The sequence below is a fragment of the Opisthocomus hoazin genome, chromosome 17 (genome assembly GCF_030867145.1).
Source record: "Opisthocomus hoazin isolate bOpiHoa1 chromosome 17, bOpiHoa1.hap1, whole genome shotgun sequence".
Classification (NCBI taxonomy): domain Eukaryota; kingdom Metazoa; phylum Chordata; class Aves; order Opisthocomiformes; family Opisthocomidae; genus Opisthocomus; species Opisthocomus hoazin.
The window spans coordinates 2,178,999-2,198,336 of NC_134430.1; the positions used below are offsets into that span (position 1 = coordinate 2,178,999).

The window sequence follows — 19,338 nt, forward strand, 5'->3', positions numbered from 1 at the left end:
GTAATACATCGTGAATCTTCTCACCAACCCATATGTTTCTTTCAGCGGAGTGTGGGGGTACGATCAAAGGAGAGTCGTCAGGACGGGTACTGTCTCCCGGCTACCCAACACCCTACGATCACAACCTGAATTGTATTTGGACAATAGAGGCAGAAGCTGGTTGCACGATAGGGTGAGTTGGGCCAGGTTATTATAGCTTGGTTTTCTTTCCATGTACAGGTTATTTTTCCAGAAGCAGATCAATAATTATACAAGGCAAGTAGAGAGAATGCCCTGTCACTTTGGGAGTCCAAAATGAAGGAACAAGCGCTGGTTTATCTCCTTGGCAGCTTGGACAGAAGCAGCATCGCTTCTCCTTTCTCTCAAGCTTTTTAGCCCTGGGCAGCCTGTGCCTGTAACAGCTATTGTGTCCTGGGTGCTGATGCTGGATTATTGGCCGTTGCTGCCTGTGGTATTACTGTGCTAAAATAACGTCCAAGAGCCTTTGCCTGCTCGTACAATGTAAGTGCTTTTCACCCCTGTCATTAATGGGATGTGTTCAGAAACAAACATTTTTCCACTAGATCAGTGTTGAATTTCCCAGAAATGTTTAACGTGAGTCCAAGTGACATAATCCTAAAATGAGGATGTATCTATAAATTTCCTTGGAAGACCACATCCCAGGAAAGGACAATAGAAGGCAGTTATGGGTTTGGTTCATCTCCCACTTGTGCTGCCAGAGAAAATTAACGGTGAAAGGGATGAGCTCTGTCCCGTTGTGTTTGTGAGAGTGAAAAGTCAGGTGTGAGGGTCCCCGGATGTGAGTGGACAGCTGGAAAACCGAGACCACAGCACTTCGCCTGCATCTTCTAATTGCACCATTTTATTGTTTTAATAATAAAAGAATGTAATTATCCTCCCAAAGGAAAGACTCCAGATGGTTTCTAAACATCTGGTCTGTGCAGAGACCAAAGATTGTTTTCTCCTCCTGCTTCTCTGACTTCTCTGACTGTTCTGTTGCCACCTTCGTGTTGGAAAATGGCCGTTCAAAATGTAATTTGTTTATAAGTTATGTGAGTCTGGCAGTTAGGTAAGCATGATATTGAGAACATTTGGCTCGTAAAGTTAGTGCAGCCACTGGCAGAATCCAGGCAGTTTCCCGCTCTGTGATACTTTATCTGTGATCCCTGCTGCTCAGCCACTCTGCCCACGCTGAAGTTTGCCCAAGCCCTGCCAAGCCATTTCAGTGCTGCTCTGTGGGTACCTGCGTACGTCAGTCCAGCCAAGCCATCTTCGACAGAAAACGGGAGTGTATTGGCCAGTAAAGTTTTAGCTGAGTGATGGGACTTGAGGGGGAGAAACATAGATCATAAGGTCTGTTCGACAATAATCCGCTTCTCCCATGGTCTCCCGTCGTCATTTCTAGTGCTTGTTAGCTGGCGTCAGCCCCACGTCTGTGCTGACCCGAGAGCGGCTGCTGTTCCGGTCCCGTGCTCCTTCATTGTCAGTGCCCTTTGATCTTCACCGTAGCTTCCTTGCTGCATCAGCACTCGTCATCTCTTCAGCGGAGGCTCTTAATCATGTTGAGCTCTATGGTGCTTTTAGTCAATGGATTTATGCTGGAGACAGATATGGCCAGTATTTTTATTTTTACTTAATGCAGAAATTCCCTCCATGATCTCTGCTCTCCAGTACGGTTCAATAATGGATGGTTTCTGCTGTGAGCACAGGAGAAGGAGCATCGCCAAAGCGGTTTAATTCCTGCACAGGCAACTTCCAGTTGTAGTCTCCTCTTTTTGCCCGTTCTCCTGTAAAAGATTCTGAAGAATGTGAAGACTTCTATAAGATGAAGTAGACATGAGACTCCCTTTTCTCTCCCCTCCCAAACAAGCCTCAGAGACTGCCTCATCCAGAGACTGCTGCAGCAAGTGAACTTCACTCCCGTCTGCTGCTGGAAGAGCACTCAGGCGAGCAGAGCTGTGGGCTTGCGTTCGCAGGAGAGCCAGAGGCTTGGAAGGGGCCAAGACTGAAATGAAATGGTGCCTGGCAGTAGTACAGTGATACACCTTGTGACCTTTCCTTTCATCAGAGATGAAAGCTCCCTTCTTCTGTTCCTTTATTTGGCAGCTCAGACAGAACAGGTGATCTCTGGGTAGTTGAGAGCACATTTTCAGCAACTTCATTTTTATGATAATCCATTGGAAAAAGTAATCCTCTTCACGCATGATGCAATTGTATAAAGCTCTCATTTATAACTTCCATTAAAATTAATCACCAGAGCTTTTTGAATAAAGCTGTATCTGCACAGAACGAAGGGAAGGAGAGAAAGATAGAAAAATTAATCTGTACATCATTGCCATGAAAGTTGAAGGGTTGCAGTTTGGGGGCGGATTAATTTTGTGCATGTGCAAACATACGCATGCACACGCACATAAAATTACAACTAAAATGACTTTGCTTATCTGGGAGACTCTGGGGAGAGAACGCAGAAGTGGGAGGGTGTGCTGGAGACGGATGAAGCTTGCCTTTGGGTGCTTGCTTGCACGGCTGAGAGCAGTGAACACGCAGTCGGAAGGGGCAGCGGCGTTTCGTTGTACAGCGGAGAGTTTAATGATATTGCTGATCCCAGTGTAACGTGACAGTGGCAGGAGGAGCCCCGGGGCGGTCAGTCAAGATGTGGGGGTGCTTTCCGAAGAGCCGGGGCGGAACGGCTCGCCAAACATTCTGCAGAGTGTCAGGGCAGAGCTGCTCTCTCCTCCTCTCTGCTCCTTGCTGAGCTGGGAGAATCTTCCCTCTGTCCCGTGTGTGTGTGTAGCCACCATTCCCGATTTGCTGTTGCTGCATTTTCATGAGTGTGGCTGGGATTGTCGGAGTGCAAGAATAAAACTCTCTTCCTCTCCATGGCGTGCTAAACGAGCGCCTCTGCCTTGCCTTAAATGAAGCCCTGCTGGGAACAGAATCAGGCTGATGGAAAAATCATGCTGTTTGGTTACAGGTCTGCCTGTTGAATAGATTGATTTGCTCCAGAGCACGCCGGTTTGCTTAGTAAAATTGATATCCCAATAGACTGGACAGCTTGTGCCTTGCTTCTGCGACATCTGGGTGTCGCGCGAAGGCTTCCTCCTCATGGCGAAGCCTTGCCTCCGAGTTGTTCTGTAAAAAGAACCGAGGGCAGCGAGCTGCTGTCGGCAGCCGGGGTCCCCGGGGAGCCCGTCCAGTGCGTTCCCCCGCCCCGGTCTCTGCCAGCGTCTCCCTGTTTCTGAGGCCGTCAGCAGTGAGTTTTCTCTGGCAGTTTTGGCTGACTAGAACCAGGTAGCCTGAAAGCAGACGGAATCAGGCCAGCGCACCTGTGGAGGGCAGCTCTGCTGTGATCCATTCCTCTTTTCCTCGAGTCTAGCTTTTTTTCTCTTTGCTCAAGGTCTTTGCTAGGTAGATTTATGATTCAGCTCTTTTGGTTTCTGTGGGATTCTGTGGACATCATTTTGTTGCTGAGTACATTGCAGTGGGTGGGTTTTTTTTCTTTTTTATGATTCTACCTGATTTATTTATGTTTGCCCCGGATAAACGGGAAAGCAGCCAAGCGAATGCTTCCTTGTTTTCCTCTGTGGGCTGTCAGGGTTTTAAACCCAGTACCTGATTGTTTTATTTTTGCAGATTTTCTCAGTACAGTTTATAGATTTCAGTCCCCGTTTCGGAATGGCGTGCCTCGAGTTACCCCTGTGTTAGCCTGATTTCACTGTGTCGGGTTGTCTTTCCCCCAGTGAAAACGTGGCAGTGAGGAACAGAGACGATTAAATGCCTGCTCTTGCGCCGGCGTTTGAAGTGCAGGAGTGAAAGGCACCGAACCCTGATGGATCACGGCCTTTAGCTGATAACTCCCTTGGGTGTAACAATAATAATGACAGGATCTTATGCTCAGATGGTACTTCTGATGGCGGAAGATCCCAAAGCTCTTTGCAAAGCCTGGATTCATCTGCTTCGCATCCTTCCACAACAGGGGTTGGTTTGGTGGGGAGAGACTCGGTTCTCATGATCTTCATCGTGAGAATATCAGACAATATTCCCCTAGTCCAGGGTGAGAAGAGGCGAGCATCCCACCAGGGGCTGGTGTGGGGACCTAGTTTGTCCGGTCCGGAGCGCCAGCAGGGCTGTCCTAGGCATGGGAGGGCTCTTCTGGCCTTCTCCCAGCCCCTTGGGTCCATCGCTGGGACAGGGTCTGGAGTGAATTTCCTCACCATGATGACTCCTGCCAGCATCTTGGGTTTTCCCTGGGGAATTTTCTGTGGAAGTGCCAAAGAGGCACAGCCCCGTTTTAGTTGGAAAGCAGAAGATGAGCTCCAAGGAGCACTGCTGCAGGTAGTTCAGGACGGAGGAGCGTTTGCTGCATGCACTGAAGGCTTTGCAGCCCTTTCCCCAGGGCAGACAAAACTATAAATACACAGAGTGAGGAAAGGAAATCTGTCTTCAGAGCATCGTAATAAATACCTTGCTGAGAGCACGGTGCAGTTTCATTGCCAGTTGCTAAACTTCTGTTTCCCCTCCTTCCCTTCCTGTTGTGGGTTTTGGAGAGCTGGCTCGTGCTGCTCACTTTTCCTTTATTTCTCTCCAAAGCTATTCTGTTAGCTGAGCTAGATACAGCTTGGCAATATGCAGAGCTTTGTAAAACGTGTCCAGACCCTTTCCTGTACCAGCCAGTTCCCCCCTCGGAGGTGCTGGAGTCCAGCAGCCCGAATTTGCACCCACCTGTTTGTCGCCCTCCCGCACACCCGTTGCTGCCCCTGTTTATTAACCCCTGGGACAGCTAACACCCCGTTAATGGTTTCTTTTCAGCACGTTGCTGTTTTAATAAGAGTGGTATTGGTTGTTTCCATTCCGTTTTTTCCCCTGATACACAAGATTAGCTTGGTGCCGGGAGCAAACTCTTTGATCCGAACGCAGGTAACAAAAATCAATGCGTTTTATCAGTAGCTGCTGGCCCTCGACAAGAAGCTGTTCCTTGCAGGACGCCGAAAAAAGCCAAAGGACAGCCAAGGTTGTTGATGCGTGCAACACAGGGACAATGTGTGAATTGGGTGAATATGTGTAATTTGTCTGAAGGGACCACAGCGCATTTTCTGCTAATTCTCTGTTTAGTAGAAGTTTCTCAATGCTTCTGTGTCCATCTGTCATAAAGCTCAGTGACACTCCGGACAGACCCCCATCCTCTCCTTCGCAGCCCCTGCACCGCTCTGCTGCAGGTTTCCTCTCTGCCCGTGACTGAGCCCTTTGTCTGTGACAGCTACTTGTTGCAATGTCTGAGCACCGTCGGTGTAAACCCAACTGTGGCTGGGGACTTTTCCACTGCCCACAGTGAGCTTTTGGGCTTTTACCTTGTTTCTTGAGATTTTCAGGAGAGATTAGAAATTTTGCTTGCTCAGGAGAGAACAGCAAAAAGGACCCAACTTCTCAGAAGGCATTAGTATCCGTGACTCGGGTTTTTTTTGTTTATGGATGTGTTTTATTAGGGAGGCATGTGACTAAGAGATCTTGGCTTTTATGGACAGGTAAAGTTTGGCAGAGGGCTAAAGCACTTTGTCCAAGCTGAGCTCCGGATAACAGGAGAGAACAGATGCCATGTGGGCCAAGCTGCCTTAAATTGGTACCGATCACATTTCTGATGCTGTCAGGAAAAAAGGCAGAGCTCTGCTGGCGGTCTGACTTCTGCTCCATTTTGCCCCACAGGCTCCATTTCATGGTTTTCCACACCGAGGAGTTCCACGATGTGCTAAGGATCTGGGACGGTCCGGTGGAGAACGGCATCCTCCTGAAGGAGATGAGTGGGTCCGGCTTGCCCGGCGACGTGCACAGCACTTTCAACTCTGTCATCCTTCAGTTCAACACGGATTTCTTCACAAGCAAGCAGGGCTTTGCTGTGCAGTTCTCAGGTGGGCTGTAAATGGTTTCCTCAGCATTGTCCAAACCTGGCTTTGCTGACGAGTGATTTCAGGTCTGTCTGCAAACACTGGTCGTGAGCAAATGGCATTGTATGGGACACGAGAGCAGGAACGGTGCAGTCTGCCAGCTGTTCTGCTCCACCACCTTTGGGTGTGGTCTCTGCAAATAGAGAAGAATTCCTGTATTTGTCCTTGAAATGCAGGTGAATTCTGTGCTCCCCTCTGCTACAGTCACCTTCGCCGTGGTGAACTTGGCAGCGAGATGTAGAGCAGTACATCGTGGAATACACAAGAAGGAATTACAGATATTTTCCACCACATTTCCCACAGGTCACTCAGAGACCCCGGTATGGAGGCAGCTTCCCCCAGGCATTGTGAGAGCAGTTGGTCAGGGGTCTCTGAAAACCGAGTCTATGTAAAAATCCCTCAGATTGGATCCCCTGAGATGCAGATCACAAAAAGCTCTGTTGGCTGTAGGGATGTCATTGCTTGCAGCAGCTCTACGTGTAACACAACTGCAATCTGTCATTGCCTAAGTCCTGGCAGCGAGACTTGGCCTTGCAAACACATTAATTTCAATTACATTAGGGTAATATATTTTGACATTCACACAGAGGTTTCAGGGATACGAGCCTTCACTGACACGGCCAGTTACAACCAGCAGATGCCTGTTTTGGAGATGGCAGTAGACAGGGAGGCTGCTGGGTGAGTGATGATACAACCTTCCTGGGACTCGGGCACGGCCAGTCAGCAGAGCTCACTCTGTCTCTCCCAAGCTGTTGCCCGTAGCTTTCTGTTTGGGATGCCTTGCACAGCCAGGAGAGCAGGCCAGCTCCTTGGGAAGGGTTTCTGCTGGGTACAAGACCTTCTGGGGTGACCAAGACAGAAGGAGAGCTTTGTGCCACCCAGCACAGCTCTGCCGTCGTCCTTCTTTGCCAGGTTTGTGTCTCAGCCTGCCGGGAAGGACCAGACTGGACTGCGAACTTGCTTATCTTCAGTGGCACAGAGAGAGGGAGAGGGATTTCCTCTGGCTCTTTCAAGAAGAGCTTTCTCTAAACCGCCTAGGTGTAATAGACTCTTTTCAACTTAGCAGGAAATAAGCTCTGCTCCGCTGCTTGATACGGAGCTGGGCTTTACTGAATGCTTCTGCTCAAAGCCTTTGTTCACAAGGTGTGACAAAGTACTCAGACCTACGCTCAGAAGTCTACAGTTTGGGATCTTGTGAACTTTAATGATCTATATAAGCGTGCAAAACTTCTCTTACTCCAGGACTTCCCGTACTGTTAAGTAGTTGTAGTGTTGACAGACCTTGAGCTCAGCCGGCAGTGAAGCCGAGGAGGAGCTGGGGGGGTGGGTGTCATCTCGTACCTCAAAGGGACGCAGCGGCGAGGCTGGGAGGGAGGCACATGCGTGGCTCAGAGGTCAGGCTGGATGCTTCACGGGGCTAAAGGCGACTTTGCGCTGCCGCTCAGGGGAAGTGAAAAGTGCTAGCGGATTAGTTTAGTTTGCAGCATGTGTCTGACACAGACTTCTATAAAAATGCCGTGTAAGATCAGTAGTTGTCTGGACTTATTAAGTAAACAGGCATGTGCACAACTATACATCAAACTTGCACTCTGTGTAGTGCACTTGAACTTGCCGTTCCCCAGAGCCTTTCCCAGCTGGAGCGGCAGATGCTCAGTGCAAAGCAAAAGCCATTTTTTGTGTATGTGGCAACTTTAAGGGATACTGAAGGAGGAGGGATGGAGAATGAAGTCATTGCTTGGGTATCTGTTTAAGGACAGAGTCTAAGCACGGCTGGTGCTGTAAGCCTGCATTAAATATATATTAAATATGTATTTTTAATACTCTTCAGTTTCTACTGCCACTTCCTGCAATGACCCAGGAATTCCCCAGAACGGGAGCCGGAGTGGTGACAGCAAAGAGGCAGGTGACTCCATCGTCTTCCAGTGCAATCCAGGATACGCTCTGCAAGGGGAGGCCAAAATCACTTGTGTGCAGATCGAGAACAGATTTTTCTGGCAGCCAGACCCTCCCTCGTGCACAGGTACGAACACGCATCCGTCCTCGCGTTGCACTGGCTTCCCTGGCCTGTTTCATTGCAAGGTTTCTCTGCCTGAAGGGGACAAGTCCCAGCTGGTTTGAAGGGGTGGATGGCAGGGCGTGTATGTCTTGGGTAGCCATCTCATAGAACTACTTTTGAGGTTTATCCCCAGAGTGTCTGGGACAGTGAGAATCTAGTTCCTGCTGGAAGCTCAGAGGACATACTGCAATGGAAGGGATGACATTTAACCTGACAAGTCAAAATTAAAGGCTGCTTTAAAACTCAGGTTGGTAGAGAGGATTGGAGTCAGGGGTGAATAATTTCTGCATGAGGAGACAGCAAATTCTGTCATGAGAAAGAGCCATCTGACATTTTGTTTGAGCTCATAAAGTAATAAAAGAAGCTCATAAAAGTAATTCTTTTTAATATGTCCTGAACACATAAAAGTAGTTGTGCTAGGCACATAAGAGCAATAAACATGCAATTTGCTGGCCAGTTAAATGCTAGCCACAAATTACTTACCTGTAACCTTCATTCCTGTTTATGCTCTGTTATCCCACGCAAGAAAAAATCAATTAATTCTGTTTCTAACATCTGATTTAATGCCAGCTAGGAAACTTCTGCAGCGTGCACAGGATTCATGCTCCCTGCAGGATGACTTGGTTCTGAATGACCATCTTCATGGTCTAGTGTGGCACCCTTGCAGCCTGATAGAGACAGTCCTTTTCGTCTTCCTGAAGCTGTAATGAAGCCGTACTGTTGTGTGCCATGGCCACCTCATCAGTCTCCTGTTGAGTTTTCTTTCCCGCCAGAAGGTGGGCGCTTGGTCCCTATCAGAGGAAAGCGGCTGGTGCCTTAATCTTGGAGTGAGATGAATTCCCATGGGTCGACTTGGAGATGCTGTGTTGGGTTCTTTTTGAACAGAAGTCTGGCAATTTTGTTTCAGGAGTCATAAGCTCTGTGACAAAGCTGGAAGTAATGTCTTGCTCCTTTCCTCTGTTCAGTGACAAAGGATTTGGAGGAATAATCTGTGGTCAAATAACGTCAATTTTATAGTAACCGTGTAACAGGCTGCCCAGTTAGACCTGAATTGGAAAATGGGGGTTAATTTAGGGCTTGGATTTTATGGTTTTGTTTAGCATTTCAAATATATTTTCACATCTTTATTGTACGACTTCTGCAGTCCCTAAGAAATGTGGGTTGAGCTGGAACCTCAGCCGAAACAACCCCCAGAGGTTTGGGGCGTTTGAAGTCTGTATCCTGACCCAACTCCAAACAGCTATGGCTTGGACCAGTTTCCAGTTTAAATCCTTTGGAGACTGTGGGTGGGATTTTCAAAGAAATCGGAGAGCGCTGAACAGTCATCTCCCTTAGGCTTTCAAAAATACTTTCGTTTCCTGACTTTACGGTCTGGAAGAGGAACACACCAGAATGGTTAAGATAGGGTAAATGGACACGGAATAGATGCTTGGGGATCTTCCAGGTTATTTGTGCATGACCTTCAGCTAGACTCTTCGCTGTCTGTGCTGTGGTTTTCATGTCTATTTGAGAGGGATAACAGTTCTCAGTGCCTGCAGTAGCCTGCAGCTGGACTCAGCTGAAGGAGATGCTTTTGGGCCTTGGAGAAGGCTCTCTGGTTTAATCTCTACTGTGATCTTCACAGAACAGCCCCGCTACGTTTTACCTGATGCCGGGAGATTCTCGTGTGGTTGCAGGGCTTTACAAAAGCTCACAAGATAAACACACGTTCTCCCTCCTTCCTGGAAGATGCTTCCAAGATGTGTTACTTCTGTCCCGTGCTGGTTCGTTTCCCTCCCGGCGTCTGCGTTGCTGTCGGCTGGCTGGGGTCAGAGACCCGAGCTTAACCCGGGCTGTGCTCCCCTCCTGCCCCATCCCCGGTCCGGGAGGATCGAGCTGAGCGACGGGGGGAATCTTAGCGTATCGACCCTCCTGGAGAGACTGCAGAAAGGCTGACAGTAATAAATCAGTCATGAGTATTTGCTATAGTGGCCATATATGCAGGCAGTTTCAGCCTTAAAGAAGTAATTGATTTTTCAATCAACTTGGCATTTAATGCGTTGGTGACTGCAATAAACACGAACGAGCCATTAGGCCCAGACAACATGTTTGCACTTATTTAGCAGCCGTCCAGACTTTGACCAGCAGTTGCCTAAATAAATGCAGCAGAAAAGCATAAAGCATCTCTCCCTCCTTCTGGTCACTCACATGTGTATCTTATGAAGATTGTGGTAGCATCCATAGCTCTGTGTGTGTACCCTGTCTGGAGTAGGAGCCCTCATCTCTGTTAGGGCCACTGCAAGCTCTGACAATACATATCTTAATATCAGGCAACCTTGCCAGCTGCCTCTCTGTCCCCTTATCTATCCGTGTCTGTGTCTCTTTCTCCCTTCCTGCATCTGATCTGCTCTTTAAGCTTCTCTGAGGGAAAGCCTCATCCCTTTGCTTGATTGCCTTCAGCTCCCTGCGGAGGTATCTTGACGGGACCGGCGGGAGTGATCTTGTCCCCGCAGTACCCGGAGCCCTACCCACCGGGGAAGGAGTGTGACTGGAAGCTGACCGTCTCTCCTGATTATGTCATTGCCCTCGTGTTCAACGTGTACGTACCCGAGAGCTCTTTGATTTCGCTTCTGGGGCTGCCTGCGGGGATGGGGAGGGGATGCCAGCAGCGGGGCACTGTCTGGGTGAGCTGGGTCTGCATGTGGGTCCTCTCCTCTCTGAAGGAACCAAACCAAACCTGGTAGGACTGTCCCGTAGTCCTGGGAAGTCTTTTCTCGGACGTTACCTTAATTTGGGGAAGACGTACATACTTCAGCTGCAGCTCCTCTTTGATACACCCATTTTTTTACACAAGATAACCGTGTAAGTGGTGCAGCGTAGGAAACCCCTGTAGCAACACTGGCTTATGCTGTTGTCCTCTAGACTGCATCACCAGTCCTCGGGTCCATACGTGTGGAATGGAGACTGGGATGTCCTGTGCTTGGCTGAGGAGCTCTGTGGGGCCGCAGCAGTCTCTCAGCTGGGTGGTTGTACAGCCCATCAAGACCCCAGCCTATTGTTCTCCAGGGGCTGCTGTAGCGTGCTCATACTTCAAGAGCTCTTCCTTTGGTTTTGCAGCTTCAGTTTGGAGCCTGGCTATGATTTCCTTCACATCTACGACGGACCCGATTCACTCAGCCCCCTGATCGGAAGCTTTTACGGTTCCCAGCTACCCGAGAGGATAGAGAGCAGCAGTAACAGCCTCTTCCTTGCTTTCCGGAGCGACGCGTCAGTCAGCAACACGGGGTTTGTCATTGACTACGCAGGTAAGAGCTGGCCGGGGGCACGCCTGGCCCCGCTGGCTTGGCAAATACCTGGGATTTTACCTGTGTTTGTTCTCAGGTTAAACCACCTGGCTGAACCCAGTGGGAGAAGCTCTAGGCACTGTGGAAACCACGCTGCGGGCATTGACCCTGCTGTTGGCTTCGCTACCACTGAAGCTGATTAAGAGCCATGGGAGGGAAAATTGGGAGTTGGAGAGGGGGTCCTGTAGGCTGGCAGAAGAGCTGGGGTACGTAAGGTGTAGATAAGAGCAGCATAACAAGACTGTTACGTATCTGAGGATCTGTCACCTGGGGCTTTCATTAACAGAGAAGAAAATTTTTACTTTTTTTTTCTTTAAAGAAAGCGGGAGGGAGATTCCCCGAAAGCATATATTTACATACAGGCTGTATTCTGCATAATCTTTCTTGCTGAATTTAAATAGTTCTGTCGTCTTAGTGAGCAGAACGTGCTGCTTCATTGCAGAGCTGGGCTTTCAGAGTACTGGTGTCCTGAACTGTTAACTGGTTATTAGGAATGCTCCACGTTGCCATGGATTGAAGATTTATTCTTAGGGGCAGGAGTGCTTTGTCCGAGAAAAGGAGTTGCAGACATACGTGTCCAATACGAGATGGTGGTCGGAATTTCTGATGCTGTCATTCAGGAGCGTACCATCTGTTTGGGTGGCTGTGTCTAGAGGCGAGGAGCATGGCGGTGGATGCTCAGCTCTCTTGACTCAGTGGAGCTCTCCTGAAATCTGTGCGTTTTGCTTCACTTAAGATTCTAAAGCATCTATTTAAAAATTCACTAATAATTAGTGAAATGAACAGAATAGCTTACAGGTATCTGCGATTAGAGCAGCGCCTTTTTTTTCCTGCCTTGCTTGAGGAGGAAGTAGAACGTTGTGGTGGCTTCAGCTCTGATGGTGGGAGGCAGGAGCAGTGGTGGGAGTTTTCCCTGGGTGCTTTTTGCTTGCTGTCGGTGGAGCAAGCGGAGAAGTGACAGACCTGGCACTGCTGCTCAGGGAGCCGGGGAAGAAAAGGGAGGCTTTGGCAGAGTGTCTGCCGTGTTTGTGTGTAGGGTAGGTGGAAGAATGGAGTTGTTACAAACCGTAGTAAAAAATACGCTCTGAAAAGCTTGATCTGATGAGCCAGCATTATGCAGAATGGAGAAGATAGTTAAAAACTGGGGAAAAAAATAAATACTAGAAAGGAACGATTCTTCAAGCCTGCTCTGGCCTGTATGGACTAGTTTGCAGTAGGGGAAAAAAGCATGGATGGCTTCGGATGTACTGGGTGCGTGCCACCGGAGCTTGGCTTTGCCTCCGAGGTGTTCGCTGCGAGGCAGGCTGTGGAGTCTTGCTGGCCCAGCTGCGTGCTGGGGAGCGGGAGCAGCTCGGGCTGGTGGGGCTGCTGCTGGGGTTTCAGGGCTGCTGCTGCTTTCTGTGTGTGGTCGGGCAATTCTCTGTTCCTGTACGCTGTCTCTGGTCTGTGGTTCCTGCTTTTAAATTTACCTGACCAGAGGTTACATGGTAGTGAAATGGCAATTCCTATTAGTTACGCTGAACAGGTGGATTTCCCTCTAGTGAAAGTTACGAAATAATAAGACAAAGACAGTTAGCACTGCCTAAGATTCAAGAGATTAAAAGTTTTCTGCTCTCATTAGAATTAGTTTTACTAAAAATGAAGTCTTAGGTTTTCTTCTTTCCCACTTTCTTTTTGGGCAACCAGAAAGTAGTTAACAAACGAAATCTCATTAAATTAGGGCGATTGTGCGATGTGTTTTTCTCCTAAACACTCCTACAGTGCTAATCGCGCCTACATGCTTCCCACAAAGCCAAACTGCTGGGAGAAAAGAATGAGGCTTTGAGTTTGCTCATTAATTTCTCCACACTTTAAAAGGAACCTGGGATTCAAGTCTGAGAAGCAGCAGAAAATAGAACTTTGGGGAATCGAAGGAAGAAGAAAAGAGATGCAGGAGAGAGCATGTGTGCAAGAAAATCAAATAGCGAGCTCGGCTCCTTGCCAGCGTGGAATCCCAAGTACAGTTCAAAGACACCGTCTGCTCTCGGCCGTCTCGTGGTGTTGGGTCAGTGCCGCAGCCCACAGAGGCTGCTGCCCCTGCCGCTCCCCAAATACCGGACATCACCTGTGCCAGCTGCCTGCGAAGTACTCGTAATTGCCAGGGGCTTTGTAGTCCTCTTTTGGTTGTGTTTGGGGGAGAAAAGAATCAGCAGCCATCTGTCAGTCCCTCCTTGAAACCCTGCATCTTCCCTGGGACTGGGACTGTATCGCTAGCCCGCAGCTACGGAGCGTCGGGTGAATTTCAAACAGCCTCCGCGCTTCATCGGAAATTGTTTCAGGGGCAGCGGCTCTTCAAGAGAAAGCTGTCCTCTGGGGCCAGGAGGAGTGGAGAGAGCGGGGAGAGAAGGAGGAGGAATTTGGCTTTTATTATGGCAGTTTTTGCATAGAGCGTGACAGTGCCGGTGAAGTGGGGATGCAGCAGGGCCAGGGAAAGGTGTTTGAGGGCAGATCTTCAGGCAGACAGTTTCCCAGTTCAGCCACACTGATACAGCACCCCGGCAGGGTTTCTGATAGGGGGGCACGTGGCTTTGGCTTCGCACCCGTGATGCACTCTCAGCTGTGCAGCAGAATGAAAAATCAAACAAAGGTTGCCAGCAAAGAAACCGCGAGTGGACTTTGCCCACGTACACTTAAATTTACAGAGGTTTGTGTCACTGTCTGCGTGAAGCCTGGGGTTGGTTCCCAGGGTCAGCGGACGCTGAAGTGCAGTAGTTTGGATTTCAGCTGGGGATGAATTTCTTCTTTGCGATGACTGAGTGGTAGGGAATAGATTTTGGGTTCAGGCTAGGTCTCGGAAAAGGGAGACGTGCTGTGCTCAGGCATCCCGTCTGAGGTCTGTTGGAGTGGTTGCAATCCTTGAGAACGTGCTTGTCCGCAGCGCCAGCTTAGTGAGCGCCGTCGTTGCTGTGCGAGCTGCGTGCTGTGTTTGTAGCAGGTTCACCGGAGCCCTACAAGCATCAGTCTGCCAAAGCAAAACGGTAAATTCCTGAGTACAAAATAGGAAAGACAGTTACAAACCAAAAGCTCAAACACCGGAAAGATGGCTTGCAGTCTACCTAGAATTTGTCCCTTCTTCTAGTTGTTGCTTAAGAATTTTTTTTAGTGTCTCAGCTACTGAAAACTGAGGTTTGTGACTCGGTATCTCTACATGTATTATGTTTTGAACCAAGATAATATTTGTGTGTCTTAGTTATGCTTGGGAGATTCCTGGTTACAGAACACCACTGGAAAAGTTTCCCAAACTGTTTCCAATCGATTTAAAAGACCCCTTGGTATGAGGGTCTGCCCTTAAGCTGCCACTGCCAGAAAGTGCTGCCAGAGACTGTTTTACATGTGGCTGGGGGTGAATCTCTAAAGTGAAGATCATCTTTTCTTGTTGGGAAATGAACTGAATTCTAATAATCAGCTTGCATTGCAGCATCTTGCAAACCGCAAATTTTATTAAGATACATTTCATGTATTCATACACTGAGATTTTTAAATTGAGACCACGCTTCGTTAGTAATGCAAAGGGCAGGCTGGTCATTTGGAGATAATTTTCCCAAATTATCCCCCCAGCTCTGTATTCTGTGGGTGTTGGGGACCGCAGAAGCGGGTCGAGCTCCGTCAGTCACTGCCTCCCTCCGAGCAGCTCACGCGGCAGGGCTGGTGCGGGACGGGGCGCGGGACGCCGGGAGGAGTTGCCACGTTGGGTGCTCCGAGGCAGGGGAGGGTGTCTCGCACTTTTCGGTACTTCTGTTTCTGCTGTGGGTCAGCAGTGGAGAGGCGTGAAATTGAAAGCAAATGAAGCAAAACTGATTACTTTTCACCTTTCCAAAGGAACAAAAAAACCCAAACCCAAGCCTCATTTCAAATCTGTTATTATTTTGCCAGAACTATTTTGCCCATCCTGAGCTTATAAACATACATTCAGCATTATTTATGGGTTATTTAATGTGGAAATTTCTCACAGAAACACTGTTCTGTAAAATCCACTGCAAAGCAAGCTGTTTAAAAACACCCAGTACTGTTTGCTGTTGAAACAGTCAGAAATGGGGGGATGACGCTCGACCCTAAAACAACTTGCATTTGGAAAGCGGAGCTGCCCTTTGGAGAAGGGAGCCCATTTGGCTGGGAGGAGTGAATAAAAAACCCCTGTCTTCTAGACAGCTTCTCCTGGGGTTGCTTTAAAGCTTGGCTCTTACTAAAGGCTTGCACACGTTCGCAGATGTGGAATTCGTGACGCGTGGGGCGGAAATCTGCTCCGCGGTGAAGCCGTGCTCGAACACGCAGATGAAAGCCTGACCTCCTGGTCTGGGGGCTCACGCAGGCTCTGAGCTTGCCTTGGGAAAGGAGAGGGGAAGCACAGAACATTTCTGCTTTCCGGGGACTAATGAGCCAGTTCTCATGACATTTTTGTCTTGACTCTTTCCTAAACATTGGCAACCTGAACCCATGTTAATTGAGACAGCAGGGTAAAGTCCTTGATTTCGGAAGTCTCTGAGTGAAAATAGAAAGTTAACTTTAAATGGACAAGCAGTGCTGTACTCGCTTCATAGCCTAATAAATCAAAGGCTGGGAAAGCTGTGGCTTTCCCACATCCTTCTACGAGTCTTTTGCTGTCCTCACGCAACCAAATACTTCCCTGAAGGTGAGCTCCTGCCTCCCTTTGCAGCCTCCTGCTGAGGACCATCGGGGCAGCTCCTCTGCAGAGGAGCGTTCAGCTGGAGATCCGCGTGGGGCTGGTGTGTCAGGGTGCAGCACCCACGAAGGCGAGCGGTGTCCCTGGAGGCACAGACCCCCGAGGGAACAGAGAAGCAGTCGAGAGTGAGGAAAACACAGCAAAAGCAGTGAGGCTGTTGCTCAGCGCTCAGCCACCGCCCTTTTTCAGCAGTTGACAGGGTGACTTGAGCACTGAGTGTCATGATTTTTCAAAGCAAGAGCAGAGGCTGAGATCAAGCAGAGGGCTGAGACGTCTGACAGCCGGGTGGGAGGCTGATGGACAGGTTGAAGCCACATCAAGTTGTGAGATGAAAGGCAGCGAGACTGTTCAAAATAACAAGAGAGGCAAAAAGTGGTCAGAAGGAAGCCGCTGGGTGCAGCTTTTGTATGAAAGGGTCTGCAAGAGAATATTAGCAATTCGGAGAAATAAGGGCTTGCGGAGTGAAAAAATATTTTGGAAAAGCAGATGAAGAATTTACACTTACAGATGGCGTGTGTGCTGCCATGGGCTCTGGGCCGTGCAGCTGCGCTGCTCATCCCCAGTGCCCTGGCTGGCTGATGCCCAGGAGCAATTTGCCATCTCGGTGGCCTGCGATGACCGGTGTGGACAGGAGTGTCCCACTGGCTTGCGGTAATGGTAAAGGCTCGCTTCTCCAGCTACGGCTGACATCTCGTAAGCGTGAGCGAGGAGGGAATGCGTTCATCTGAGCTGACCAGAGAGCTAAGGGCTTTGCTTTCCAGAGCTGTGACTGAAACAAGCTGTTTGGTCCTGATGTCTCACCAGAATCGGGATTTCTGTGTTGTGTCTGGCTGGGGTCTCAGCAGGACCTGCCGTCAGATCCCGCACAGGAAATAAGGGGAGAAAAACATTTGTGGAGTTCTTTTATCTTAGAACCCCAGTGTTCTCCATCACGTTTTGAGCATCAGAGCTCTCTGTGGGACGCGGCGGTAATCATGCTTCTAGGCACACGTGTGTCTCTTCCCAGGATCCAGTAAACTGGAACACCTTGTTGTTTGCTTGAGGAACTGGGTTGCTCGAAGGAAAAATGGCTTGGCCAAAGTTTGTGCAGGAAAGCACCGTTAACACAGAGGAGAGCTCGTGGCTTGGTGATTTGAAGTTTGACGATACGTGTGTGTGATGGCCTGTGAGGAGCATTGAGGTTGACCAGCCTGTGGCTCCCAGCGTAGGGAACTGGTGTTCCAGGAAAAACCAGTGGCCTCGCTTCTGCGGTTCAGGGCAGCTGTTCCTGGTGGAAGCGTTTCACGTCCTCTTGTGCCCTGTTTACCTGGCTCGCTAGCTAGTGGTACAGCTGCTGTTTAGAGGAAGCCATAGAGCTAATCCTATTTTTTACTGCAAACAAAGAAACAAAAGCAAGATCTGGGGGCTTTACTGTTTTCTGCCTCTGCCTCCACCTCTTCCTCAAATACTAAAAGCCCATGATTTAATGCTTAAACACATTATAATTGTTCACAGACTCACTGCTCTCAGAAAAGCCCTCATCTTTAATGAGCAATTTCCAAATGACAAAAGAGCAGGATTAATCAAAGCCTCTAATTATATTTCATGCAGGAAAAAAAAAGAAGAAAAAAAAAAAAGAAAAAAGCCCTCAGAAGAAGGAGGAAAGAAATACCCAAGTCCTGACAGCTCTGTAGTCTTTACTGGAGTTTTCATATGTAAATGGGCTTTTTAACTCTGCAGGGCATAGTGAACAGAGAGAAAAATGTCTTCATTTTGTCTAACTGCTTGTAATCATTTTGCCATAATTGCAGCCATGCTGCACATCTGGAGAGTCAAGCAGCTAGCACATGGCACTGCATTTCCATGGCGAGAGCAGGCAGCTCTTCGACAGAGGCCTGATGGGTGCCAAGGAGATAGCGTGGACAGATGAAGCACATCTGAAATACACTGCATGTTGGGTCTGCGTTTGGATGCCCTGGTCTGCAACGCTGCGTGCAGCCTGTCCCCCGCACGAGGAAGGAGAGCGAGCGTAGATAGTTCAATCAAAGCTTTGCCTCGTTGATTGGATTTTGGGTACCAGTAAATGCGTGTGTGAACTGAAACCTTCCTTCTTCCAGTACACTTGTGCTGGACACGAGCATCGGAGAATGTTCTGGACCAGGATCTGACCTGTATAATTCCCAGATTCAGCAGCATGAGAGAATGCTCACAACCTAAGCTCTGCAAACGTTACTAGTCCTTATGATATGCTGAAGTGAGATTCCCAGATGAGAAAAGCTAAAAAAGATGCCATTGACCAGAATTTTAGAGTAGCTGTATCAGACCGGTAGAGATCTTGGCAATTTTCTCTTGCAGAAAATCCCCGGGAGTCGTGCTTCGATCCTGGATCGATTAAGAATGGCACACGAGTGGGTACAGATCTGAAGCTGGGATCTACGGTCACCTACTACTGTGACGGAGGGTACGACATCGACGGGGTCTCCACGCTGACGTGCATAATGGGAGGGGATGGAAAACCCACGTGGAACAAACCTCGACCTACCTGTACAGGTAAGGCTCAGGGGGAAGAGGTGAGCAGAGAAGGATCTGCCTGTCGCCAGGGACGTCAGCAGCTCCTCCGAGTGCCGAGCTTGGTGCTCCATTTGCACAGAGCTGCTTGCAAGGGGACAGGGGTGGTTTTTCTCAGTGTTTCATAGTTTTTCATTTTTTTTAACAACCTGAGGTCACCAAGAGCTGACTTACGTGAAGTTTCTTGAACCTCCTTTTGAGAGAGAGAGAAAGCAGGGCAGAACAGATGATCTGCGTGACAAAACCTGCGTCCTGCTGCAGGGCAGGATTCAGGAAGCCACTTCAATATCTGCTTGGCCTGATCCCTGCTAATCAAAGCCCTGAAGCGTCTGCTTTCCTGAGCGGGGTCAGAGTTTATTGAGGAAACAGAAGGCAGTTTTTTCGTAGGGGTTCTGCTTGTTTTTTTGTTTTGTCTTCTATCTTAATGAGAAAGTGGTTTAAATGATGGGTTTGCAGTCAGACCTTCTGAATCTGAGACGGGCGTCAAGAGATAGCTGTCAGTCTGTGATGACGGGAAGAATGAGAGCTCTGCCTCGGAGAGGCTCTGGTGGGGAGGACGCTGTTCCCACTGGAGCCAGGCTCCTGCTGCTAAGAAAGGGCAGAAAGAGTGGGAGCTCGTTCTGCCAGGCCCCCGCTTGCAGCTCAGGTGGGGAGCAGTGCAGAGCACACGTTAGGATACACCGCCTTTCGTGGCATCCCTTAGCCTTGGCGTCATCTTGATAATGAAATGTGAAGCAGGCATGAACTCCAGTT

The 19,338-nt window shown here is 49.0% G+C and overlaps 1 protein-coding gene across 2 annotated transcripts in view; it reads left to right on the plus strand.

Moving 5' to 3' along the window:
* The window catches only part of CSMD2 (CUB and Sushi multiple domains 2), a 306,819-nt gene that overhangs the window by 207,957 nt on the left and 79,524 nt on the right, over positions 1 to 19,338 (plus strand). For both annotated transcript variants that reach the window (XM_075437890.1, XM_075437891.1), the window contains 6 exons: positions 46 to 172; positions 5,701 to 5,903; positions 7,768 to 7,959; positions 10,435 to 10,573; positions 11,092 to 11,279; positions 18,373 to 18,567. In XM_075437890.1, coding sequence (XP_075294005.1) covers positions 46 to 172; positions 5,701 to 5,903; positions 7,768 to 7,959; positions 10,435 to 10,573; positions 11,092 to 11,279; positions 18,373 to 18,567 — 1,044 coding nt within the window. The remainder of the gene's footprint in view (positions 1 to 45; positions 173 to 5,700; positions 5,904 to 7,767; positions 7,960 to 10,434; positions 10,574 to 11,091; positions 11,280 to 18,372; positions 18,568 to 19,338) is intronic.